Here is a 27,715-nt window from a genome sequence, read left to right as displayed (position 1 = left end):
CGAATATTTCCTTCAAAATCCGACAGAAAGAAACACTATGTGGTACAAAACTTCAAGATAGATAACGGATGGGTGTTAAAAACAACAATTTTTACTTTAAAAGCATCAAGATAATCCTTACCTTCCGTTCTGCCATTGTGAAAAGCACAGCAAAAACGCGGGAAGCTCATCCAAATGACTTCTGGGTTTTTTCCAAGATGGCCGCTTACTCCCAGGCCCTCTCCACATTCCAAGATGGCGACAGAGTCAAATTTCCCACCTAGGGGGATCGCTGTGGACGTCAAAATCCCTACCCAGGTAGAGCCTCACAAAGTCAAATTCCCGTGGGTTGCCCGCACCCCCCCCCCCGCTCATCCTGGGGTAAACCATTAATAGGCGCATAAATATGATACGCGAGGCATCTCAGTGATATTTTTCTATCCGAATAGCGCGACGTTTCTAATATTCTTCGTTCGTATGTTCGAGATTCTTATTTGCTTGTCTCCCTTCTAAATTCTCTGTTATTGTGGGCCTGACTTGGTGCGTCTCGATATGAGAAAGGGGAAGGGGGGAGGAACTGAGGAGGGGGAGGGGGAGGGGGGGTCAAGCATCAAGCATAGGGGGCCTGAGGTGGAAGGTCTCAGGTGGAGGGTCTGAGAGGGTGGGGAGGGGGCTGAGGTGGGCCTGGGTCTGAGATGGGGGTCTGAAGGGGTCTGAGATGGGGAGAACGTTCCAAACCCTCCCCTTTAATACCTTCAGGCTGGCTCCAAAATTACTTTAACACTATCCAGACACCAAATACATACAAAAATATGCCATGCGCTATAATCTAACAATATCCACAAAAATATTTCAGTCTATAATTGGCAGAAAAATAAGAAAATTCAGCCTCGACTGAAAAAAAAACAATGTGGTGAAACAAAATGTCGGCCCGGCGACAAAACGGTTAAAGTTTCGGCGTACAGTGGAACCCCGCCTTACGACCACCCCGTTAATAGGACCACCTCGCTGTTACGGCCACTTTATTCTGGCCCCAAAAAAGCTCAGTCAGTCATTTTCTCATTTAAAGAACCCCTTTAATACGACCACCCCCGTTAATACGACCACCTTGCTATTACTTACTTACTTAATCCTCTTCGTTCCTAAGTGGAACATAGGTCCTCAACTAGCGCGCGCCACCTAACCCTATTTTGTGCAGTGCCTTTTGCCTCATTCCACGTAACATGCTTCGCCGCCAACTCTGCCATTCTCGTGCGCCTCCAGCTGTTTTGGGGTCTCCCTCTCTTTCGCTTCCCCTGTGGGTTCCACTCTAGTGCCCTCTTGACTACGTGTCCATCTGGTTTCCTCAGTGTGTGGCCGATCCAGCCCCAAGCTCTCTGTCTTATCTCTTCCTCTATCGGTCGTTGCCCTGTTTGACTCCAAAGGTCCTTGTTGCTGATTTTTCTAGGCCACCAAATCCGCAAGATGTTCCTCAGGCTCTTATTGATAAACACTTGCAACTTCTGCTCCAATCCCTTGGTCAGCCTCCAAGTTTCAGAACCATACAAGAGCACCGCCTTCACATTTGTCCCAAAGACTCTCAGCTTGGTCTTGGTTGTTAGTGCCGTGGATCGCCATATTGGTCTCAGCATCGCAAATGCCTGTCTTGCCTTTCCAATTCGTGCCTGAATGTCCTCGTCAGTGCCTCCCTTCTTGCTTACAATGCTCCCAAGGTATGTGAACTCATCCACTTCCTCAACCCGCTCCCCAGCTACCGACACAACATCACCACGTTTGGTACCAATACGCATCAGCTTTGTCTTGGTGGCATTGATCTTCAGGCCTACCTTCGCACTTTGTACCTCCAAGGCTCGTGTCTTATCCTTCATATCCTGTATTCTGTGCGACAGTAGGGCCAGATCATCGGCAAAGTCAAGATCTTCTAATGATGTCGTAAAGGTCCACTGAATACCTCTTTTCCTGTCAAAGGCTGTCCTCGTCACCCAATCCAGGGCGACCAGAAACAGCAAGGGAGATAGCAGGCAGCCTTGTCTTACCCCGGTCCTCATATCCAATGGTTGAGTCTTCTGTCCATTGTGTACCACCTGTGCGGAGAAACCCTCATAGAGAACTCTGATGATGGTGACTATCTTGTCAGGCAACCCGTAGTGCCGCAACAACCTCCACAAAACATCTCTACTGATACTATCGAAGGCCTTCTCAAAATCGATAAAGTTGATGTACAAGGAGGACTGCCACTCGATACTCTGTTCTATAATAATCCGCAGTGTTGCTATTTGATCCGTGCAGCTTCGACCTGCTCGAAAGCCCGCCTGTTCCTCTCTCAGCTTTTCGTCCAACGCAATCTTGATGCGCTCCAGGATCACTCTGCAAAACACCTTACTTGCCATGTTCAGCAACATAATGCCACGCCAGTTTTTACAGTAGCTCAAATCACCTTTCTTGGGCAGCTTGATTAGCAGACCTTTTCTCCACTCCTCTGGTATCTTCTCCTCATTCCATAACCTGTTGCAGAGGCCCAGGAGAACCTCCTCTGATGTGTCCCCTCCCGCCTTAATTGCCTCTGGTGGAATATTGTCACATCCTGCAGCCTTCCCGTTTTTTAACTTCTTTATAGCATTCTTGATTTCAATACGTGTAACGTGACCTGTCCTGATGTTAAGCTCGTCATTTGGCTCCACCTCTGGCGGGTTGATCGGCTCCTCATGGTTAAGCACTGTTTGAAAGTGCTCCCTCCACCGGTGCATCTCCTCCTCTGCTGTCCTGAGCAACACGCCTGCCTCATTTCTCACTGGCTTACAAGTATTCTGGATCCTCCCACTTAGCTTTCTAGTGATCTCGTACAAAGTCCTTGCATCACCTCTCTTTCCAGCCTCCTCAGCTCTCTCAGCTTCTGCTTCCACATACGCCCTCTTGTCTCTCCTACACCTCCTCTTCACCTCCCTATTTAACTCTTGATATCTTTTACTTGCCTCTCTCTTCTGGTTTCTTGTTCTGGCCATGTTTATGGTGTTTTTTGCCACCTTTCGCTGCTCGATTAACTCCCAAGTCTCCTTGCTGATCCACTCCTTCCTGTTTGCCTTTGCCCTACCCAGCACCTGCTCGCAGGTCTCCACATAACCTTGTTCAATCTGCCTCCATTCATCATCCACTGACAGTTCCTCCTCCTCCATCAACTGCTGCAGACCCTCAAATCTGTTATGCAGTGCTAGCTTGAATGCGTTCCTAACCTCCAGATCTTTCAGCTTGCTGACCTCAAAACGCACTCGGCCACTATCCCCCTTTCTCACTTTGGCAATCCTTAGCCTGACTTTTGCCATCAACAGGTGGTGGTCTGACCCAACGTCTGCTCCACGCATCGCGCGAACGTCCTGCAGTGAGCTCCTCCATCTCTTGCTAAATGCCAGGTGGTCGATCTGATTCACAATACCACCATCAGGAGACCTCCATGTCCGCTTGTGACACTCCTTATGGGGGAACAGCGTTCCACCGATTACCAGTTCATTTGCCTGACAGAAGTCCGCCCATCTCTCACCATTTTCATTCATCTCAGCTCTTGCTCCATGTTTACCCATCACCTCCTCTCTGCCTGTGTTATCCATTCCCATCTTAGCATTCATATCTCCCATGACGATCTTCACATCTCTACATGGCACCTGCTCCAAAACCATCTGTAGCTGGTCGTAGAAATCATCCTTCACCTCCTCCGTTGCCTCATTTGTTGGGGCATAGCATTGCAAGATGGTAACCTTCTGCCACCTCGAGTTGAACCGGGCTCTGATTATCCTCTCAGACACTGGCTCCCATTCCAGCAGACATTGTGCAGCTTCTTTGGACAGAATAAAGCCAACTCCTCTCTCATGATTTTCACCTTCATCCATTCCTGAGTATAGCACAGTTTCGCCTGTAGCTACCCTCAACTTCCCACAAGAGTTCCATCTCATTTCACTTACTCCTAGAATACTAATACCATACCTCTGCATCTCCTTGATCACCTGTGCGCACTTACCAGTCTCAAACATTGTCCTAACATTCCATTGCCCGATCTTCACACACGCTTTTGGCGACAGCAATTTCGTCGGCGGTTTATGCGTCATTCGCTGCTTCGCACGTTGTTCCAACCGGGTGTTAACATCTTTTACCCCTGCTTCCCGATAGGGTGCAGTGGTAGTTCTAGCTTCGGTTTCTGTAATAAATAGCATTTTCTGGGAGCGGGTTATCAGCCCGCCGCCCAACCCCCAACCTGGAGGACCAGGGGCTGTTCTTCGTCTGGCCTCTACCCTTCGACCAATCCGGCATGGTTAGACCTGCCAGGGAACAAAGTCCCCGCCGGCACAGCTCTCCGGGTCATGGAGACACACAAGCTTCACCACCACGGCAAGGTGTCAGCCCAAGGTGAAGACCTTGCTATTACGGCCACTTTATCCTGGCCTGAACAAAAGTTCAGTCAGTCATTTTCTTATTTAAAGAACCCCTTTAATATGACCACCCTGTTAATGCGACCAGTTTTCCATGGCGCGAATGTGGTTATATTAACGAGGTCCCACTGTATTTTCAGAAATAAGTTACTACACGTCTATGGAATAGCGCACTAAAACCCGCTCTTCTTCTACGCTTACAGTTTCCACGCTTATTCAAAGTAAACTAGTTAGCCTGTTATCAATTACTCATATTCGTTAATGTTAAACAGCTGTTAAAAACTGAATTTGTCTGTGACATCTCTACTTATCTCTCATGCTAAAACTATTTTCAATCATTGATCTCGAGAAGTAGGCAGGAGTGGACTACGACTGAATCGCATTTTAACTTGTATTTCGGGGGATTTTAATGTTTGAATTTAAAAATGCTTTGACACTCCGTAATCTGCATGTTCCGTAAAGTCAAATTGCCAACTCATCGTGTTCACCGAGCAACTAGACCACGCCATTTCTGCCGTTTCTTACCCTTCGATCAAGATTTTTATCGTTTTTTTTTTCAGTATTATTGCTTTTCTTTCCTATTTGCAACTTATACAGATGGCGACAAGTTCTCAGTAGCTGCTGTGGCACGTTGCACAAGCATGGTTAAATCCCCAACAGAAAACTACTACAAACTGGATGCAACAATCGCCCAGAACAATGAAATCTGTCGAGTTGTCGGACAGTCCAGTGTTGAATCGCAACAGTAAACCGTGTCAGCGGAGTTACTGAACCAAGCAGGATGGCAGGGAATAAACAGTGGACATCCTGGTGTGCTGTTCAACGCTGTGGATGAAAACAACTTTGACTTTGTTTACTTCAGGTGAGTCACTGGCGAATCGGGACGTTAGCCTGAAGAGAATAATCAGGAAGTAGGTTAAAGGAAGATTCTTCTGGCTTAAAAATGGCGATTTCATTGTCTTTGTAGGTCTTGAATGTGGTGTTCGTTAGCTGTGTTCAAGCAGGTCGATTTCTCAACGTGTTAGTTTCGGTGTTCCTTTGCGGGAGAGGGAGTGGGAAGAGTAAACAAGTATCATGTGGGTTGTTTTCTGGCTATTTCTGCACGATTTCAGCCATTGGACTCCAGTTCGAGTGATTCACACCGGAGCCCTGGTTATCGGGGTCTTGTCGCGGAATGGGGGAGGGTGGAGGGGTTAAGTGAGTGGTACACGTTAACTTCCCAACCAACCCTCCTTTTCTGCGTCATAGATTTCGTTCGAATTCCCTTTCGGTCTTTTCTCTAACTTCAGTTTGTGTCGACTTTGAGCGAAAATAGTTACCTTGTCTGGGATATCTTTGCCAATTGTAAGAAAAAAAAAAAAGAAAAAATTACAGAACATGGGATCTTTGTTGTAGAGACTAAAGGAAGGGATTTGAAATACCAGAAAGGCAAGGCTGGGATTGGAGCAGAAATGACGAAATATCTTTCCAGTTCTTATGTGGCTGTTATAACAGATGCACCTAAAGAGCTTTATCTGTGTATGATCTTTCAGTAAAGAAAGAACTTCTGATCCTTGTATACTTTATTCACAGACCCCATAGCCCTAATGGCTGTTATCAGACCGGGTACATGGTCAACGGGAAACCGACCTTTGTTGAGACTAAAAAGTGCCCCAATGGTCCCCCGAAAGGCGGCGTTTGGTTTCCAGTGGCGGTCAAGGTCCTCGGCCATGACGTTCAGGTGTACCTTGGCGGAGATCTGGTGACGACTATTAAGTCCCATTTTGCTCCAAGGGCCCGGGGAGGAGTATTAACTTTCCATGGCTACCAAAATGTGGTCCTCTTCAGGAAGTTCGAAATCGTCCCTCAACTTTTTGTCTCTAAGAAGTGCGCCGAGACAGCTGAATTCCCTGACTATATCAAACTCGATGCGGACCACGGAAGTTGGCCTAAAGATGGCTTCTGTCAGGCCGGGTACTTGAAAAAAGGCGGCCAGTCTACAGTCTATCAGCTGTCAGTTGATCTGTTTAACTTTATGGGACGGGACGGAGCGAATTTTGGTCATCTGGGAGTGTTCTTTAACGCTGAAGATCCGGACAATTACGACTTCGTCTACTTCAGGTGCGGAAAAAAATGGTTGAACAATGTAAATCGATTCAGCCACTAAAAAATGACTAAAGGCAGGTAAATCTTGAAAAGTTTGCACGAACTGGTGAAAAATATCAGAAGAAAAAGAAAAGTCTTGAGGTAGTGGGAACTGCGTTTTGAAATAAGTTCCTAAAACTGACGGTCAAAGTAATGAAAGCACACGTATAGAAAAAATTATTTTTGACTTTGAAGACAAAGATATTCCAAAATATGTTAGCGTATGGGTTCAGTTAATTTAATCTTAGTTCTTGTAATACTAAGAAAGTATAAGAAGAAAGCGCTAGTTTAAGGGTTGTACCTTTAACTCAAATGAAAGAGAAATCATGATGGAATCTTCTAGCCTGTAGTTGCAAAGTGGTAACCAAGGACTTGGTGCGTTGTATTGTCTCATGCCAGAAATGTAACAAGATAATTATCGCTATTATTCACTATTGCGTGCCTTTCAAAACCTCTTCACTATTGACCTCTTTTTGATGTTTATTTTCGGGCTTCATTCAGCCGGCGGATGCTTCCAGACAGGTTACGTTTACAAAGGCCAACCCAAGTTTGATGGAGCTGTATCTAGTATCTGCCCAACCGGTCCCCCCAAGGGAGCAGAATGGTTCCATGTCAAGTTGACAGTATCAACAGCTTCTCCTTCAGGTGAAGTGAAAGTGTACATGAAGGGCACGCTGGTGACGTCATGGAACCCGCGCTATCCAATCAAAAACCGTGGTGGCGTTCTGGTGGCCAATGGCTACAAGAACGTGGTCTACTACAAGAATTTCCACATGCAGTAAGGCTGAAAACAGATCGAGACCAAGGCTGAAAATAATGATCGAATAATAGCTACATGTATCATTACACTTCTGAACGTTATTTTTGTTTGCCGACAACCCGATATTCAGAGTAAATTGAGCTAGCGTAAAACTGTAATGCTTTGAAAGTAATAAGTTTGTACACTTTGCTTCGAGAACATGCTGTAAGATGGTAGACCTTCAATTTATAGCAGTGAAATAGCAATAAAATTGAAAGTGTTGCTTGAATCGTCGTTTCAATAAATCAGTTTCAATATATTGTGGGTGAAGCCTCCAATAGACGGATCGAAACTTACTGGAACTTACCAATGACTGTTGAGAAACTCAGCCAATACCATCACTGCTAAACTGACCAATCAGTACGACGGATCGGACTTATAACACCGTCGACTGACAAACACTATTCACTTGACTCTGAAGATGACTTCCGCTCAGGTTGTCGAAACGTCAGTCACCAACAACAGTTCTTTTCAGAACTACCCTCACCCGGACGATCACACTATACGAACTACTGATACTCCTGGGTTCAAACCATTTACTACGACAACAGATGATTTGAAGACATGATTGGTCATCGTAGTTATATACACAACTTAAGCAGTAAAATAAATTTCATGTATTCACTTGTATCTTCACCACGTGTTTATTACGAACTCACAACATGGCCAGTTCCTAGTTGGCTTGATGGCTCAGTTAATAGAGCACTGCACCGGTATCGCAGAGGTCATGGGTTCGAATCCCGTTCAGGCCTGAGATTTTTTCAGGCTTTAATTTCACACTGCTTAAGTTGTGTATGTAACAGTGATGATCAATCATTTCTTCATATCTTTCTCCGCAGTTCAAATATATGATCTTTCAATGACGAAACAAGCGATAAATGGAACTAAAAAACAGTGGCACCAGTTACAATTTTTCAGTCAAAGTCAGGCCCGAAGAATGAGACGACAGTAATTTACTCTTATTTCACTGCCTCCGGCTCTCGTAAGAAAATAAACAACAGAATAAAACTCAACACCTATAGTAATATTTCTATAACGTTTCCACGTCGGCCATATTGGCGTTTTTGAACAATTTTGACATTTTTGCAAGAGACCAATACCGTTTAACACGGGAGAGAAATTTTATTGTATGGCCACCATGATAGTAATACTAGATGTCATACTAGACTAACTCCATGACTTCTTCCTTGTAGCAATAATCACGATCACACATTTATTTTAAAGCAATGTCGAGAGGGTCTCCTTCAACTAACAAGTCTCGCAGTAGTTTATGGAGCTTGATTCTTCTCATTTTCAGTGGAAAGCACGTGCAATTACTTCTTCATTTTTTTTCTTTCTTTCTTTTTTTTTTTTTTGCCCAAGTGACATGACAGCATGACAAGCAAAGCTGTGTCTTTTCAACGCGGTTTAGTTTACGTGGACTATTCAAGTATCATTTTTGATTTCAAATGAAACGTCTTGCAGAAAATATCTCTGCGACGCTGGCATGGGAAAATTCAAGCGCTTTCAGGGTCGTTTTGTTGGCTGTTTTGCATCTCAAGTTGCGTCGGGTGTTTCAGAGACGAAAAGGTAACACCGAGAGATTGGCTAAAGGTGAATCCGAGGTCTCGAAGGGACTTCTCAATTTACATCTCAAGATGCCGTTGTTATTCAGGTTAAGACTTGAAAGCCACCTTTAGTTCAGGAAAGAAATTTGATGGCTATTTTTTCCAAATTGACCAAAAAACCAAGTATTATATGACGCATAAGATAACAGAACACATATTGAAGTTGTGTTCTGTCTTAATATATTTTCATGCAATTATCCCTTGATTTAATGCGATTCTTCGTCTGTGGACTGCAGTGGTAGTTGCCATTATCTTCCTCTTAAATTATTTATTAGAATGAACTTTTTTCCTTACCAAGCTTGTTCTTAAGTGCTTCGTCCCTCAAGCATATTTGTAGTTAGACACATAGAAAAATGTCAAATGACTTACATAATTACGTTGCCTGTTAGAATAGCCTTACATTGGTGCTCCGCACCTACTTCCATCGATTCTTCCAGTATGAGCTTATAAACGATATCAATCAATACGGAAACAAAAGTCTGATTCTGAGATATGCTTGTAAAAAAACCAGAGTTCCAGATTCCATCTGTTCTTTCAAGTTTTACTCGAGTGTCTCTTCCCCTCTAAAGCTGTGGTTTTGTGCCGGCCTGTTAACTTCCTTGAGCGACACGCTTGCCAAAAGTTGACTGAAACCAGTCAATGTTTCGAACGTAATCCTATTCGACCGAGTGAAAGGCAGGATCTCGAAATCTTTGATCGAAAAATAGTGCAAGAGAATGATTTTACCTATTTTGTTTAAAGATTCGTTGACCTGTTTTTAATTCAAAGTTTACTTATGTTTTTGAAGGCTGTGGTGCAGTGACATTAATACAGAATTAATATTTCGACGACTTTTTCTCTTGTGTGCGTGCAACTCAGTTTCTCCTCATCGGGTGGTTTACACAATCAGAAATCGTAACCTGTTCAAACACAAAACATCACGTACTCCAGCGTGGTAAAAATGTCACTTTATTGACCCACAAAAGAAACACATTTTTGAATCATGTGGCGACATGTGGAGAGAGTAGGCTTGAGGAATCTTGTTTGCGAATTTTTCTCAGCAAGTGCATATTTTTGGTAAATTTGATAACCTAAGGACATAGCGCAGCTGTAGTGACCATCTTTGAATGGAAATCCTGACAAGAGGACACTTCCAGCAAATGTAACGTGGAGTGAACCTCCGCGAAATCTTGGCATATTCGTTTGCATTTGTCATACAAGAGAACAAGAGTGTTAAAAAACAAAAGAATTGAAAGAGTTTATAGAGCGGTAGAAAGAAAGGGTGTCATAAAAACACTGATGATAATGGAGATTATTTTTATGAAAGAAAATTACGGGGCTACCGGCACCCGGCGTTTTGTAAGGTACTTTATTGCAACAGGCCAAACGAAACAATAGATAAAGAACACAAACAACGACTCTAGCTCTAAGAACAAACGAGGAGCAGATTTTAAAACATGAACGAATGAAAATAGAGGTCTTAAAGTGGTGCAGATCATCTGGCCTTAATATAGGGGAAGCGCGAACCGTGAACATTTATAGAACCGTGAAGCGAGGAGGACCTTTTCCTTTGGTTTTCAGCAGATCAAAATCGCTAAGTGTGAAAAAAGCAATCAATTAATAAGTAATTTGTTTTGTTTTAACAGTGTCTGTCGTTCAAGCATATTAAAATGCTAAAACAAACAAATTAAAGTACACTGTCTACTTTAAAAGTTGATACAATTTAGAGCGAAACGCTTGCAAATTACATCCACTACGCCAGGAAATCGGAAACAAAGTCTCAATCAGATAAAGTAAACACTCACAGCCTTTTAATCATTAATACAATTTTAATGGCTCTCCGCAATTTGCTCATCAGCTCTTTTTTCCCATGACATGTGAGTTCTTTTCTGTGTGCTTTGTCAAAAAGCCCAGATATTCATTGTTTATTTGAAAGAGGGAAAAACCAACGAAACTTTCTGATCATCAATTTCTCTCTCTCTCTCTTGCTGGTAGACATGTATTTCTTTTCAAACAAGTCTGGTATTTTAGGTTGGCACATTATTGTATCGCATGAATGCACTTTTTCACGTTAGTTCGAGGGTCCAATTAATAAAACAAATAAATTTAACATTGTGCGTTCCCATAAAAGAAGGATTTGAACGCCCTGTAAAATCACAAGCACACATCGCATCGCAGAGGCGCTGTGATCACTTAGGTAATATTCTTTTTCTGTGTACTTGATGGAAACTGTAGATGATTTGGTACTAATATTGCCGTTTCTACTGTAAGGTTATTTTGAAGTTTATGTCAAAACGTACGAGAGCACAGAAAAAAAAAACATGTTAACATTACTTTTGTAGGAAAAGATGAGTCTTTACTCGTGGACGACAGTGATATTTGCAGTGTGTAAGTAGTTATTTCAAAATATCTGTAATCATTATCTATACTTACCTGAATTATATTTAGAAAAGAGGCTAAACGAATAGCTGTTTTCCTGTACCAATAAATGACACTTTTGAAACCGATTTTACATTTTAAATTATAATTAAATGAGTGTTAATTGTTTGGTTTTTTGGGGTTATTTTTTTGTGGCAGACTTGGTCTCCTTTGAAGGAGACCTTACACGGGGTTATCATATACGCGAGAATCAAGTTAACACAGCTGAAACACAAACTTCCGACCAGCATGACAGGAAAGCAGAACGAAGAAATTTTCCTTCACCAGTGACTAAAATAGAATCGGGTGAGTTCACAAGCCTAAGCTATGTGAGTTTACAATTTTGAATGTGCCTGGGTGGCAAATTGCTGGCAGGCTAATCGATGTTGATTTTTTTTTATTCCTTTTGAAAATTCGAGTCAAAAAGTCAGTTATTTCAGTTCTCGTCAAGATTTTTTCCACAGTTTTCTAGTTATCCGTTGGAATAAATCAACAGAGATCCGCTTTCATCATAGCAAATGGTTACATCCTTTAATACCTAGAATAAGTGGTTATAAATATGTATTAACAGAACTGATGGAGTCCTTCTTGTTCTCTGACTAACAGACGTGACCTCCCGAACTGAAAAAGACTTCATTCCTCAAGCCCAGTCCTCTGCGCCAGGAGACAAAAGAGCACTCCCAGCGGCCGCCTTGGCAGTGTTAAAAAATCCGAAAGTTCAAGAAGCAGTCATAGATAAAGGAATCGAAGTTGTTGGAAAGTTGGTCGATAAGCAATTCGAAAACATTGAACGCGCACAGAACAAGGCTGCTGAATTCTTGAAAAAAGAGGTATGTGTTTGATGCCACCATATTGTCTCTTGAGTTCATTCAACAATTAAGAAAATAAGGCTTGTTTGACAGAGAAGGCGTGCATGGCCGATAGAGGTGTTAAGGACGCTGCATTTGAAAATTAGAAGTCCCTGGTTCAAATCTCCACCCTACCACTATTGTAATCTATACTACTTTAGTCTTAATCATACATTCTAAAGCGCTTTAGAATATTTTGTAATTTTTGCGCTATATAAATCTAATCTTACAGCTTACTTATTTTATTAGTTATTTTATTTTTTTACTCATGCTTTAAAGTCATTGTAAAGCGCTATTGGATAGCGATAGAAATAGCGCTATATAAATAAAGTATTATTATTATTATTATTATTATTATTATTATTATTATAATCTTATCTTATCTCATCAGGATTTGTTCTTGTTAGTCCCGAGTTCAACTCCTCGACCGCGTTGTGTAAATAGGCAACTGGTCAGCCTCCCACCAGTTGGGATTCTTAATAGTTTATGTTCTATTTACATTATTTATTTATTTATTTATTTATTTACAGTATCCCCAATTAGCACAACAGTGCTTAATACATTTGACAATTAAATCTATTTATTTTATGTTATTTAGTTTTACCCCCTCCGTCCAATACGCTAAATAAAATGAAACAAAATTAGCTGCCTGAATTTATGCTAAGGCGTGGTCTTGAACGATTTCAGGTGAAGCTGGATATAACTCCCGATAAAGCCTGGATAAATGACAACATGTTTGTTCCTTCAGCTTATCATCTGGATGCTTCTGTTGAAGGCGGTTCAAAATCTCCAGACGAGAGAGGTGATACTCCATTTATTTACCCGGCGGGGATGGGTCAGGTCCTTATGAACGGATGCTGGGGTAACGACTACAAGATGGGCGATCCATGTTATAATGCAAAACGAAACTCCACAATTTGTTGGGTAAGTCCTGAAGTCATAGCAACCATGCAGATATTTCGTTTTTTAAAGACTTCGATGTAATCATTTCCGAGCGATTCAGTAATGACTGCCGTAATTTCAAAAATCAAGGTTAATGACTGAGCGGGTTGCCTTCAATTCAGAATGAGGCAAAATCGCAGACAAAAATCAAATTCTAATTTAAGACATCTTTAGTACCAGTTCATATTAACGTCGAAATTGCGAACGCGCGCCCGTTGATTAATTTGCATTGCAGTGCAAATTAAGAATTAATTAACGATAAATTGGCCTGCTCTCAGCCAATCACAATGAAGTAATTTTCTCAGTCATATAATGAGCGTAGTTAAACCCTCTACTTGAAGAGTCGAGCTCGAATTACTTAAACCAAACCCCCAAAAATTCTTTTGGTGGAGAAAAAAACAGAAGGAGAATATAGAAACGAACAAAAAATATATTATCTATTAAATCACATTCTTTTCCCACTTTTTCTTTTTATTTCATTCACTTTTTTTCTAACTTTCTATTTTTCTATAATAGTAATAAAAGTAATGATAATAATAAATCATTTGCAGCTATTGATAGACTGGCCCGCCTAGACTAGCATAGCTATCCACAGGCCAGTCCAACTGTAAAATGTAGATTTTATTAAGAAATAAAATGATGAATGAAAATGATGAAAGAATGAGAAGAAAAAGAAGAATTTCTTTAAATTTGCTATTCTGCCGGGATATTATTAGTTCAGAACAGGGCTAGTTTACTTTCTGATTGGTTTGGTTTCTACCAGATGAGTTCTCGGAACCGGTTAATAGATGGATTTAGCCAAGCCTAAAAGCGGAGCTCCTGGGCCGGGTTCTTCAGAGCTCGATTAAGCTACCCCAGGATTAGCGAGAATTTTGATTTGATTAAAAATATAAAACAAACAGCGGTGATAAACATTTTAAAAACATGCATTTTATGAACTTGACGTTTCGTATGCTAGTCAACATACATTTTCAAAAGTATCACCGTTAAAATGTTTGGAAAGCTATTTATACTGTATCAATGGGGGTCTGGAACCTAGACAAAAACATCTGCAATAGAAATTTAAGACGTTTCAAACAGAAACTGTCTGTAAAGTGAAAAATGGAAAAGCTTTTCCATGTATGTTGACTGGGATACGAAACGTCAAGTTCATAAAATGCATCATTTCAAAATATTTATCACCGCTGTTTGTTTCATATTTTAATCAAGCTACGATGGCCGAAGACCAAGAGTTTATATGATACTGATTTTGATTTGAGTTTTGTAACTTTGCGGTGAGGTTTTCTGTATATTGTTTGGCCTTCTGTTTTGAGTTTGAATAATCTCAAACTACGCAAAACAAAAGCAGTGAAAAACATTTGAATGCAAGAAAAATTTATATTTTTAATCCTGGGTTAGCTTAAACCGGCTTCCAAACAACTATTCACAAGTTAAACTGACATGAGCTCTTCGATCCAACCAAAAATTAGCAATTGGTCAGCGGTCAACTTTAAAAAGCACGTGACCTGATGAGCTCTAATCTTGAGCCCGTGGTATGATCAAGTGATACTGGTCAGCGGATTACTTGTTTCGAAAGGTTTCAGTTGACCACAATATGGATGTCCAATGTCAAAGAAGTACGCTATAAACCAAGGCTGCATGTGGCTGTCAACCTATTAGCTAGAGTATGGCCGCCATCATGCGCGACTCCACCGCCGCCGCCGTCGTGCGTACGCGGCCACGATCAATACCGCTAGCCCTGATAACCATGAGAAAGTCAACGCATAGGTTTCATTTACTTTCCTATATGAGTATGGTGCTCCGCTTGGCGGCCCTTCGGTCCGCCAGAGCTCCGCTACGAAACTCAGCAAACTCAAGAGAGGCGAAAAGGAAAACTTCAAATAATTCGTGAGACCTGCAATATTGCGTGGAATAATGTTACAAACATTATTTTTGTCAATTCAGTAATACAAAGCAGCTCAAAATTCTCAATACCATTAGTTTGGACTTGTGGTACCCCGTCGTATCCAACGTTACCTTAGTTTTATCTTTTTGTATGAAACCTGTCCTCTTTCTAGGATATGATTGACGGTGCTGCATTCATTGGTGTCGGGTTTGACGGAAGTGGAACGTACAGTCCCGAGTCTCGAAAGATGAGCATAGTACAGAGGAACTGCGCCAATAAGGCAACGTAAGAATTCTCAGTCATTCCAACTTTCGATAGTCTTCTTGTCAATAGAAAAAGTAAATGATTCTGAATGGCAGCTGCTGTAAGCTGCAAGAAGTCGAATATTTGAAGTAAACACGAGAAATCAGCTTGAATCTCTTTCCCTTTAAATACACAAATGAAACAAAATCTCCTTTAAATTTAACATAATCCCGAACATCAATATATCCCCTTCAGTAGAGTTTAGGAGAAACCTAATCAAATCATTTGACAAAAACGAAATTGCATTTAATTTGAATATCTCGAACAAAACCACTGAAAGAACTTGGTATTAAATAAGTTGCTGAACGATGTCCAAAGGTTTATTTTTAAAGCTTTTTCTCTATGTTCTATGTTTGCTTCAGTTACGATAACTTAGATGTTCCCGACACAATGAACGTACATGGAATTTATGACACAGCTGCTTTTATGATGACCTTTGAAAGCAGGACGCAGTATCAGCAATATCTTCAACGCGAGGCTGGTGTATCGGGGTCCGTGTTTGGCTTCAGTGCAGGAGTAAAAAAAGCCTGGGGTGGCTCGATGCAGGCCAGCACTCAGCAATACATGGCCGTCTTAGACGTTGATATTGATAGGTGAGTTAAAACAGTAGTTTTAATGTATTTTTGTAGTGTCTCTAATGTCGAACAGGGTTAAATACCTCACGACAACGATAACGATCACGACAAGGATAACGATCACGACAAGGATAACGATCACGACAACGATAACGATCACAACAACGACAACGATCACAACAACGATAACGATTACGACAACGATAACGATCACGATAACGATAACGATCACGACAACGATAACGATTACAACAACGATAACGATCACGACAACGATAACGATCACAACGATAACGATCACGACAACGATCACGATCACGATCACGACAACGATAACGATCACGATCACGACAACGATAACGATCACAACAACGATAACGACCACAACAACGATAACGATCACGACAACGATAACGATCACGACAACGATAACGATCACAACAAAGATAACGATCACGACAACGATAACGATCACAACAACGATAACGATCACGACAACGATAACGATCACAACAACGACAACGATCACAAGAACGACAACGATAACGATACAACAACGATAACGATAACAATCATAACAACGATAACGATACAACAACGATAACGATAACGATAAAGATCACAACAACGATAACGATCACAACAAAGACAACCATCACAACAACGACAACGATAACGATAACGATCATAACAACGATAACGATCTCGACAACGATAACGATCACAGCAACGATAACGATCCAACAACAATAACGATAACGATAACGATCACAGCAACGATAACGATCACAACAGCGATAACGATCACAACAATGATATTGATCACAACAACGATAACGATCCAACAACGATAACGATCACGACAACGATAACGATCACAACAGCGATAACGATCACAACAGCGATAACGATCACAACAATGATATTGATCACAACAACGATAACGATCCAACAACGATAACGATCACGACAACGATAACGATTACAACAACGATAACGATCACAACAATGATAACGATAACGATCACAACAACGATAATGATAACGATCACGACAATGATAACGATCGCAGCAACGCCAACGATGACAACAACGACAACGATAACGATAACGATCATAACAACGATAACGATCCAACAACGATAACGATAACGATCACAACAACGATAACGATCGCAACAACGATAACGATCACAACTACGACAACGATAACGATACCAATCATAACAACGATAACGATAACGATCACAACAACGATAACGATCACAACGTTAACGATCACGACAACGTTGACGATCACGACAACGATAACGATCACAACAACGATAACGATCACGACAACAAAAACGGCAACAATGACGACAACCATCACGCAACGTCAATGGCAACGACAACCATCAGAACAACATAGTCACTTGACATAACTTCATATTAGTGACAAGACTGACAGAAGATAAGCACGAGCTTATATCGATCAGATGCTATCAAAGGTATATTCGCCTTTCTAGCCTTTTATACAGATCAACATTACACTAATTGTTATTTTTCAGAGAGCAATTTGGCATTAGGCTGAAATGACATAGGCCTTGGTGCATGGTGGTAGAGAAGTTTGCAGGGGTAACTGCTATGTCCTTGGCCTTGATGATACTTCTTTCTCTCATTCATTCTGTTGCATTCCTAACGTGTTTTAATTTGTCTCAGTAGCGTACGGGGCCCACTGCTGACATAAACATGGGCCACACCCATGTTAGTTATTGTCTTATATCGCCTTCCTTGCCATTATATACTGCTTTATTAGCACTGTCTGTATTTATAGTCTGCAGGGGTCACTATTGTTAGGCTAAGCCGCCATTTTCGTTTTGTTATGAATAGTGTTTATTTGCTGCTACTAGTATACAGTTGTTCATACAATCGTACAAGCCACTTCTCGTATTCTGTTTTCAATAGTGTACAGGGGCCACTATTGAGATTATGTCCGGGTTCTCTTGTCCTTACATTCATGTAGCATAAATTCTTACTTTCTGGCATCAGTATGTGACCCAAGTCCACTACTGTTGGGGCTTGGAAGGGGCTGCTTCACTTTACCCAAGTGAGCTCTGGCGGATTTTGGCCCTCACCTTTGCTGCGTAGAGCTTCCTTCATGTGTTTGTAATTGACATTGAATTGAAATGATCATGAAAGCGGCTATATGGCCAGCCACCTAGCCAAAGTTTATCCAAAATTGAAGAGTCTGTTGATTCCTTGTCAAACACCCTTCTCAGCAAACAGAGCAAGCCCAAACAATAGTGTTTATTGTTCTGCTATATAATTTGATGAGGGGCAGGATAAGTAATGTTTGTTCCGTTTTTATTTAAGGTATGAGATATTCATGGACGAAGTAAAGCCAAGTGACCTGAGCTTGAATTTCTTGAGGGAATATATGGACCTTCCATTTTCTTATTTCCACCCTGGTGCTCAAATCAAATATCGTACGTAAGACAAGACATTGTTATTATTATGGTTATTATTATTATTATTATTATTATTATTATTATTATTAGTCATCATTATTATTATTTTATTTTATTTGTGTTAATCCACGATCCAGTTATTGCCTGCAAGACTTTAAATGACTACGCGATCCATCATACATTTTTCACTTTTTTTTAGTTAAAAAGGTAGAAAAAAAACACACAGCATCGATGGTTATCTGATCGTGGATGGCGATCATTTCAATTATGTTTCTCGTTTTGTTTTTCCAATACGATAAACATCGGCATGATTAAATTTAACAAATGGTTAGTGTTACCATGTACTGTTTGTCGGAATTCTCATCCAACTAAGGAAAACACTTGCATAATAACCAATTTTTTAATTTTATGTGAGTAAAAAGTTTATAAAGAGCAGTCAGTGTTTGCACTTGTTTTGGCAATTTCTAGTTACTGATACAGAGAAGACATGCTCTGTAGGCTGGACACAATTCTTCATCTCAGTCCGTTTATTTTTTGGTTCACAATACTAGAGCAACTCTTTGATAATAATCAATCCACTCAACCCAACAGAAAACTTCATCCAACGTTGGGGCACACACTATATCAAATCAGCTAAATTTGGTGGACAACTGGAGATTATAAAGACCATGGTAGCGTCTCAGGTTGCATCAAAATCTGAGTTCGCAGAAACAATGGAGGCGGAATACAGAGGTTTGTTTGCAAGCGCCGGTGCAAAGTCAAGCACTAAAGGAGGCTCGTCAAGCAAAGCAGAAAGCAAGTTTACCTCGACATCTGTCATGGCACAAGGTGGGAGCCAAGAAATTGCTACCATTCTTGCTGATGTGTACTCTCCAACGTTCAAAGGAGATTTCAAGGAATGGTTGCAGAGCATTCCAGCTTACCCAAAGGCCTTCCGTTTCTTGCTGGGAACCATAACAGATCTGGTTAACTTTCGTGCAAACGATCTGTTTCCTGGAGAGGCGGTTGACTGGGGATGCGAAGGACACACCAAGGATATTGTGGAGGATACAACAGGGGAGACCGTTAGCCGATATTACACGGTAATAGATTCGGATGGAAACCCAAAGAAGTTCTATTGCCCATTTCAGGACCGACAAGCGTTGGACGTTGTTCTCAGGAAAAGACGCGCTAGTCTGAAGAGGGCTATAGAAATCTACATGGACGAGGTGAGTTAGAAGCGATCTAGACTGTTCAACAGGAGGCAGCGTGGCCGAGTGATTAGGGCGCAGGACTTAAAATCCTGGGGTGGCGGGTCATGAGTCCTGCTCTGACCACTTGGTTGGAGTTGGTTCTTTATATACCCTGGTTCAACTCCTCGGTCATGCTTGTAAATAACCAACTCGTCTGCCCCCAGCCAGTTGGGATTTTAAAGCGTATTATGTTTAGTTTATGTATTTGTTTATTTTATATAGTGTAAGTGGCATGCCTTTGAACTACATTACCTAAGTTTAGGTAAGCATTTTGACCACTACAAGCAACAACATTTGAACATTTTTTGCCATACGCAATATGCTTCATAAATCTCCAACATCAAATCTGCAACTTGCTCACGACTATGTTGTAAGACACAAAAAATGATCTAAAACTGTACGAAAATTGTAGCCTCAAGCGTCGTCTAGGACAATGCTCAATGATAAAAGTTGCATGTAACGAAGTTGTAACCAGTGTCTGAATGGAGATAACATTTATTTTCGTCTAGGGTCCAATATCCATCTCAGATATGCAGATTCCGGAGTGTACATCTCAAGACCGTGCTTCTGAGGTTAGCGATGATTTTCTTGCCATTACTGCCTTTCCAGCCTGGAAAGAAGTTACGCAGGCAAACACCACCATTCGAGTTACATTTGACATGGAAAACGACCTGGCTCGTGGGATGGATGGCGCGGTGAAAATCCAGAAAAACATGACCCGAGAAGTTCGCTTCAAACGTGGTCGATGGTTCACCGCTGATGAGAACGGCAAGTTCCACATGTACAGTGGATATCGTAATGGCAAGACTGCGCAACTCAAGAAGCAAAAGCTATCGATATTTGGACTTGTTTTAAGCTATAACTCGAAAGATGGAAGCTTGGAGCTTAGTGACCAGGATTTCAATGAATCCAAAAAGATTTATCCCACGTTGAGAGAGGAAATGATTGGATTTCCATTGGCACGCGTCAGTCGTAAGCATTCAGATTCACTCACGCCGCTGAAACGCAATCCTCCGGCTGCTCCCAAACCATGTAACGTAAAATGGTCCAATGCCTTGCGACTTGACCCAACAACAACAGGTGGTCGTTGCTTACATTTCACTGCTTCATCCGCTGGTGATATGTTCGTTATTTTCGCGACCGTGCCTAGTAAACGCTCTACATGGTACTATGTGCAGATGGGAGTCAACAAGGTTGCAATTTACAAGGTTGATAAAACTTCAATTTATCTAATTTAGTCCAGCCAGAGAGTAAGAAGAGGAAATATTTGCAGTAATTAAAGGAATATTGTAAAACGCTTTCATTCAACGTTCTGATGTATGTATGTACTGTTATTCTTGTAGTTTTACGCTGTCACTTACATTCCGATGAATATCCTTTGCTGTACCTCTACCACAGGGAGAAACGGAGGTTACAACAACATCAGACACTGGAGCATTAGCAATAGGAGATACCTTGCTGTATCAGTCGTACTTTGTCTGCTTATACGAGAAACCCGACAGTACCCTGATTGAATATGGAAAGACCCTAGGCACTTCAGACGGCGGAGATATATACCTCATGCACCTTGACACGGACAATCCCTTGAATGTGCGCTTTTACGCTTTTGGCAACTTGAATGAAGCTGTTAAAATATGGGACGCGCATATTGTACCGCGTGACACAACGGATGCAGACTGCAAAGGCGATACGTACAAAGATCTCCCAACAAATTTATGTGTTCAGAAGTGCCATCAATATTGTGATCCTTTTGCAGGTTAGTACGAAACGTTGAAGTTTCAAAATTTAAGATTATTGATTAATCTTTACGCTGCAGTATTTAAGGACATTCTTAACCCCATTTATCCTTGTATATTAAATAAGTGCCTGTGCTGATTCCCCCCATCTTCTAATGTAAAAAGTATTGATTAAGCTATAGTAGTCCAACTTTGCGAACTTTCCTAAAAATTCCATTGTCTTGAAGATCTTAGTGTGTTACTTATTTGATCACTTGATTTGATGTTTCTATGGCGACCATGTATTGACAAAATGCATTATGCAAATTCACGTCTTTGTGCTATGTTGGATTTCAGTTCTAAAGATTCTTGTACTAATTTTCTCTGGAAAAAAAAAAAAACAAAAAACAAAAAACAAAAAAACAAAAAAACATTTCCAAATTCCAATTCGATCAACGGAATAGAACCAGCTAGGGCTGATATAGCTTTCTCTCTAAATTTTATAATTTATTTGTTTATTTATTTATTCAGTTCTGGAATCTTTTTAGGGTGCTACTGATTTTTTTTTCAAAAGTGAGATCGATGGTGGAGGTTTTTAAATATGACGTCATCAAAGAGCAAAATGACGTTCAGCCGATATGAGGTTTGATTACTATTGATTGAATACTTTTGGAGACACCGGCTCAAAAACGGCAAAAGAAACTGAGGTGTAAATAGGGTAAAGTAGTCTAAAGAAGCACTCCTTGTTCTGTTGCAGTTATCTCGAAACGTTCTTTCCATTTCAATGGTCTTCAAATAACAGTATCCCATAATACCTCTGAGATGTAGTTCACGTAACTCTTGATTATAAAAGGACCTAGTTTTTGGATTTTTACAAACATCTGAATACGAGTATCCCTTGGCTTTTCAAGCACCGTGCAACAAGCCATTAAACTAAATTTTGCGTTTTGTTATTTTCCTCAGGTTGTAGAACTCCCGGCGCAGAGGATTTACAGCCTTCAGATTGCTTGGCTTGCAGAGTTGCAAAGGATCCACTGACCAACACATGCTTAGAAAAATGCCCGAAAGACAGAGAGCCTGTAGAGGGCAAGGAATGCTTAGGTAAAAGTTACGACAATTCTGGATTTAATTTGTCTCTATAAGAAAAAAGACATTGCAAGAACTTTTGTTTTCCTTAAGGTATTTTTCTGAAGTCAAATGTTTTAATCAGTTGTTTGCAACTCAATCAACGAAACTACAAACCGAAAAACAAAAAGGATCAAAATCTTCAAATCACCACCACCACATACGACAACAGAAAATGCAGCCTCAGTTGAGATTTCAATTTCAGAGTTCGGATGATTTTCAAAAGCGCAGTCATTCTCCTTCACTGGATATATCATTGAACTTGCCTTGTTTAATTTTGGAATCTGAACCTCCTTTTAAATACCATGCTATTGCTGTATACACACTGGCTAAAGTTTTTGTTGTCGTATATTTTTTTGCAGCTACATTTGACGCGAAGACAGTCTACACAGATGCAATCGCACCACTGATTAACTTAAAGCCAATGGGTGGGGTAGAAGTGCAGCAGATGCCATATCTCAATCACATGACCTTGTGCGTGTGGACAAAAATGCCACAGACAAGTGTAACTGGATTTAGACACAATGTGCTTGTCAATTATCATGAGGAAAGCTCAAAGAAAGGATTCGCCTTATATTTCACTCATTGGGATGGCGCTGAAGCGAGTATTCCTCCGTCTGGTCGGTTAAGCTTCTCCAACCCGGACAGGTTTGTCACTTAACCTCTACTTAAGTTTGAGCAAGAAAGCATAGGATCCGACAAGCGGGAGTTTAGGTAACTACGACGAATCGAAGACGCCGAGGACAATGTCGATCATGATCAAAAAAAATGAATTCATATTTTACCTACCTCATTTAGCTTGTTTCTCTTTGTCAAAACTCTCCTGGAAGCGAACTGCATATGGAACACGGCGTAAAATTGGAAACAAATTTTAAAAATTATTCGTTGTGTTTCCCATTCTCCAGACAATGCAGAACCTTAATAGGGACGTTACGCATTTACTACGGCGACGGCAAGGACAACGCTTGTTGTGTGTGTTTATATTTTACTTTGGGATTTTGCATTTACGTAGATCTATTCAGTGTGTTAAGGTTTGTCGGTATTAAAACTTGGCCCTGCTGAATACCAGGTTGTCAAAGGGGGGTTTCCGTGGAGCCCTAGAGTTCGGAATGTTTTGCTCTGGAGCCCGGAGCCGGATCATTTCACTGCCTGGTGCTCTGATCTTTTTTAGCAGCAGAGAACGGAGCCCTGAGAGTTTTGTTGCGGAGCCCGGAGCCCAAAGTAATAAAAGTCAATGATTTTTAGTACCCAGTCTTTGTTGCTTTGGGGAAATTGCGGTCCTTTACCTCCTTTACACCGTGATTTATGACCAAATAGTTCTTAAACTCGGAAAGGGACGCCACAGCTCCATCACATTTAAACATGAAGCTCCAGCGGTGGCAGGCCTTTTCCGCTCCCAGTTTGTATGGGCATGCTGTTGCATCAAGCAAACTGTCTCCCAGTTCTTACTCTGTGTACCCGAAGAGGCAGGCATAGCAAGAGTTTCGAAAGGCAGCAGTTATTAAAACTTCTTCCCGATTCGGCTGAAAACTTGATTTCAGGAAACAAAGACGGAATTAAATTTACGGCAAACGCGACGCCAAAGCGCAAACGATGAGGGAACCCACGTGACAATTGTCAGACTTCCGAAAATAGGCAAACGGCAGCGGGAATGGTAAGCCTTTCCACAAATATCCGGATATTTTTTGGGAAATTTAAAAGTTTTCGAGATATTAAGAAAATATTAAAACATTAAAAAAAAAATTGGAAATAGTTAGAAATATTTTTTAGGATAGCTTTTTCTTGCTTAGCTTTGTTTTTCCTCGCTATTTTCTTAAAACAATACCCAGTTCTATGCCAAAAACAATCCAGTACAAAGATTTCCCACTCCAAAAATGTATTCCATATCACTAGAAGCGCTAAAGGAGTAGTTTTCCAAAATGTAGCGGTTGCTGGTAACATGGATGTGGCTGAGTCTTCTTCCTTGACTCTTGCTACTGGAAGAAAATTTTCAAAATTTTGCCTTAAGCGATTCAAAATTGGTGTTTTTTTTTACAACAAAAATAGATCTTTAGAGGGTTTTTTTGAGATATTTAAAAACACTTTTGTAATATTTAGAAATTTTTTTGAGAATATCTGGAAAGATATTCAGGCGATGTTACGTGGTATTTGTGGAAAGGCCAAGAAAATGGGCACGTGACCATGATTATTTACCCGCCATTTCAGAGACGTTTTCTGTTTACTACGTTTTCAGTTTAGCCTTTACTCGTAAAGAAAGACAAAAAAAGACGAAAAATCGCTGAATTTTGAATTTCGTTCGTTCCCTGATTGCATTTTGCATGATGATTGGGACTGCAGCCTACTAGATAACAGTCTCCAAAGCGGAGCCCGGAGCCCCATGTAGATGCCAGGGAGCCCTGGAGCCCTCTTTTTTTGCCTTTAAGCGCTGGAGCCCCGCTTTTTTTTAGGCCCGGAGCCCTGGAGCCCTCAAACCCTTTGGAACCCTGGAATATGCTACGAATGCGTTCAGTTCAAAATAGAAATACCAAAATTTACCCATAGTGGGTCCCGTTGTTTAAAAAATTGGAAATTGGTCATTTCAAGTTGTTGTTTTACAGAGGACGGCTAAGAAATGTACCAAGAATTATAACGCAAGTGCATAGCCATTGTTTTTCTCATTAAACCTTTTGTTTAGCGACGCTCCCGTCGCCGTTTTCGTTTTGCTAATAGGAAGCTTAAGCGAACCACGACGACGACGGCAAGGAAAACGTCACCCTTAATTTAATAAAGAAGAATTCGTTGATAGTTAAAAAAATTTCTAATTGTCGCGAAAATGGCATCGACCGTTTACGAAACGGACAACTGCGACGGCGACTAGTTTTTCTTATTTTCATTTGGAATTGAACGCTAGTGTTACATACTTAGCTTGAGCAAGGTCGGGCACCAGTAGGCGGATTGAAGAGATCTAGACAATTGCTAAATTCGAAGGTAAAATATAAATTCATTTTTCACTAGGCGTTGTACGACACACACTTCATATCGCAATCAAAACTTGCCAAGAACACGTTAAGAGTGTGTGCATGAGAAAACCTAGCCTGCGTGTCTCATTATCTCATTATCTCATGGACACACTCTTAAGAAATTCATCCTTGGTCAGATCGCTAAAAGAAAGCCCATTGTACTAATATCTTTAACCAGTTTAGATGCTCATAAACGCAGAAAGCAACTTTGCAGTACAAAAATGGTCATTGCGGGAAACAATTGGCATACATGTGAAATGTGTAGCTAACGTTGCGTTTCCCTCCCTTTTTTTTGCACGTACACAGATATTTCGTGTTTTCAAAGAAATTTCTCGATGACTACAATTGGCATCATGTTTGCGTTACTTGGAACGGTGTAACTGGGGTGACTGTGGCATACGTGGACGGGGTTAAAGATAGCACTGGCAAAGGTGGTAAAGATACTCCAGGTGGAATAATCAAAAATTCATTACCAGGTGGTGGAACCTTAACGGTGCTTAGCTACTACAGTCAGGTAGTTTACCTGAGCGGGGTTAACCTATGGAATAGAGTTCTATCTGCACAGCAGATCGCTGAGTCATCAAAAAGCTGCGTTAAAAGCCATGGAAATGTGAAGCAATGGTCTGATTTTTGGCCTGGATTTAAAACTGACAAAACTAAGTATGAGTCGCCCTCCGAATGTAAGTCTCCTCGGGCTAGCCCTGGGGATGTGATGGAAGGAAATGGTGCCGAAGCAGTGTCTGGAGACCCGGCAGAGGACAGCAAAAATTATTACTGGAAACTGAAGAAGCTAGCAGCAAGGAAGTATAGTAAAAAGGGTCACTGAAATTGAGAAGCGTTTGGCTACCCTAGCGTTGAATTGAGTTTAATATTCCTCTCTATTTTCTCGGCCAATATGAATGTTAGCTTAGTGCAGGTCATTAGTTGATTTAAAAATAAACAGTGCTACGACGAGAACCGGTGTTACAAGAATTCGGGCGTTAAACTTGAGCTAGTGATCCACGTAGAAATTGTTACGAGAGAAAATAATACATGTGAAAATTCAATTCAATTGAAATGTTGAGTTGCAAACATACGGAAGGATATGCATGTTGAATTACTGTACATTTAATTTCTGGCAATAAATACATTTGAAAGGCCGAGATCTTTTAGTGGTTATCCTCGTTGTTTCAAAGTCCTGATGTAAACACCTTACCAGCTCTTATAGAACTACTCAGCTCCAAACACTATTATATAATATTTAAGAAATAGAAAACATGTACCGCGTTTCTATCGAGTTTTAGTATAAATCTACTAGCGTTCTATCACGAATGCCCCTCTCTGATTGGCTACGCTACTCACTATCTATGCTGTGATAGATAGTGAGTAGCGTAGCAGTGTGCCCTTGTTAACAAAATGACGGCCGCTTCTTGGCGCTTTTTAAGTGTCTGTGAAGAGCATTTAGAAAAAGTTTTGATCGACTAGTAGATTTGTACTGAAACAATAAGATTATTTGCTCTCGATTTCTATGCGTGATAGTTGACTCAGGCTGCGCCCTCGTCAACTATCACGCGATAGAAATCGAGAGCGAATAATTTTATAGTTTAGTGGAAATACGATTTTTAACCAATCAGCGCGCGTATTTTCTCAGGACTGTTTTCTAAGTCGAATTTTTCTCACATTCTGATTGGTTCCTACTTGCGATCAGTTGGAGGAGAGACGGATAGATGACGTCATTAACATTTCTTGTTTCTTTCAGTTATATAGTAAAATTCATAGATTCCATGTTGCCGTGCGTCTGTTCAGTGGTAGATTACAACTGACGTCAAAATGTGGCAAAAACATTTGTGACACTCGGCTATCGGCTCGTGTGTCACTTTTTCGTTGTTTCCACATTTTGATTCTATCTGTGATCAGTCACTGAACAGACACGCGGCAACATGGAATATATTTGTTGAATTAATTTTAGTTCCCAGCCATGACGAAGAAACTCTACATGCAAATGTAACAATGCCACAAACTATTGTGGTATGTGACCCCGAAAAGCTCATATTTAAAGTCAGATGGCGAAGTCCTTTGACGTGGCACCAAAACAGTCCCACAGAGTTGTCTTATAACTACGATGGTCATTTAGGGGGTATAAGTCCACCTTAAAGATGGGTTTTCGATTGCAACAGGCCTAATTGGGTTTTTCGCCAACTACTCTGATGACTTTATATTTGTAAATAAAGTGTTGCATTCATGGTGTTCCATAAAAACTCTCGAGGATGCAGAGATGTAAATTTAAGTAAGTTCCTACATGTAACATTTGAACTTCCCACTCAATGACCACACAGCT

General features: G+C 40.9%; 1 protein-coding gene and 1 pseudogene across 1 annotated transcript; both read left to right on the top strand.

Moving 5' to 3' along the window:
- LOC110069104 (putative skeletal organic matrix protein 7) overlaps positions 1-7,549 on the top strand; it is a 10,805-nt pseudogene extending 3,256 nt beyond the window's left edge.
- A 3,087-nt stretch (positions 7,550-10,636) lies between these two features.
- Positions 10,637-26,540, top strand: LOC110069329 (uncharacterized). Its single transcript, XM_089298412.1, has 14 exons — positions 10,637-11,103; positions 11,249-11,294; positions 11,484-11,630; positions 11,931-12,154; positions 12,860-13,096; positions 15,172-15,284; positions 15,665-15,895; positions 18,233-18,345; positions 18,919-19,535; positions 20,069-20,767; positions 20,958-21,315; positions 22,238-22,375; positions 22,762-23,047; positions 25,705-26,540. The coding sequence occupies exons 2-14, from the start codon at positions 11,255-11,257 to the stop codon at positions 26,222-26,224; spliced, it is 3,723 nt and encodes a 1,240-aa protein (XP_089154538.1). The 5' UTR covers positions 10,637-11,103; positions 11,249-11,254; the 3' UTR covers positions 26,225-26,540.
- The last annotated feature ends 1,175 nt before the right edge of the window (positions 26,541-27,715 follow it).

The sequence above is a fragment of the Orbicella faveolata genome, unplaced genomic scaffold, assembly GCF_042242905.1.
Source record: "Orbicella faveolata isolate gen_17 unplaced genomic scaffold, um_ofav_v1 contig_3, whole genome shotgun sequence".
In the NCBI taxonomy this organism is placed as follows: domain Eukaryota; kingdom Metazoa; phylum Cnidaria; class Anthozoa; order Scleractinia; family Merulinidae; genus Orbicella; species Orbicella faveolata.
The sequence above is the reverse complement of the archived record's forward strand: the minus strand, read 5'-3'. Positions and strand labels throughout refer to the sequence as shown.

What these genes read in the sequence shown, in the direction of transcription:
- LOC110069329 (XM_089298412.1), top strand. Translation starts at nt 11,255, where the DNA reads ATGAGTCTTTACTCGTGGACGACAGTGATATTTGCAGTGT. An exon ending in ACAAGGTTGCAATTTACAAG is followed by an intron (nt 20,768 to 20,957) that starts GTTGATAAAACT and finishes CCTCTACCACAG; the next exon opens with GGAGAAACGGAGGTTACAAC. An exon ending in AGCTTCTCCAACCCGGACAG is followed by an intron (nt 23,048 to 25,704) that starts GTTTGTCACTTA and finishes GCACGTACACAG; the next exon opens with ATATTTCGTGTTTTCAAAGA.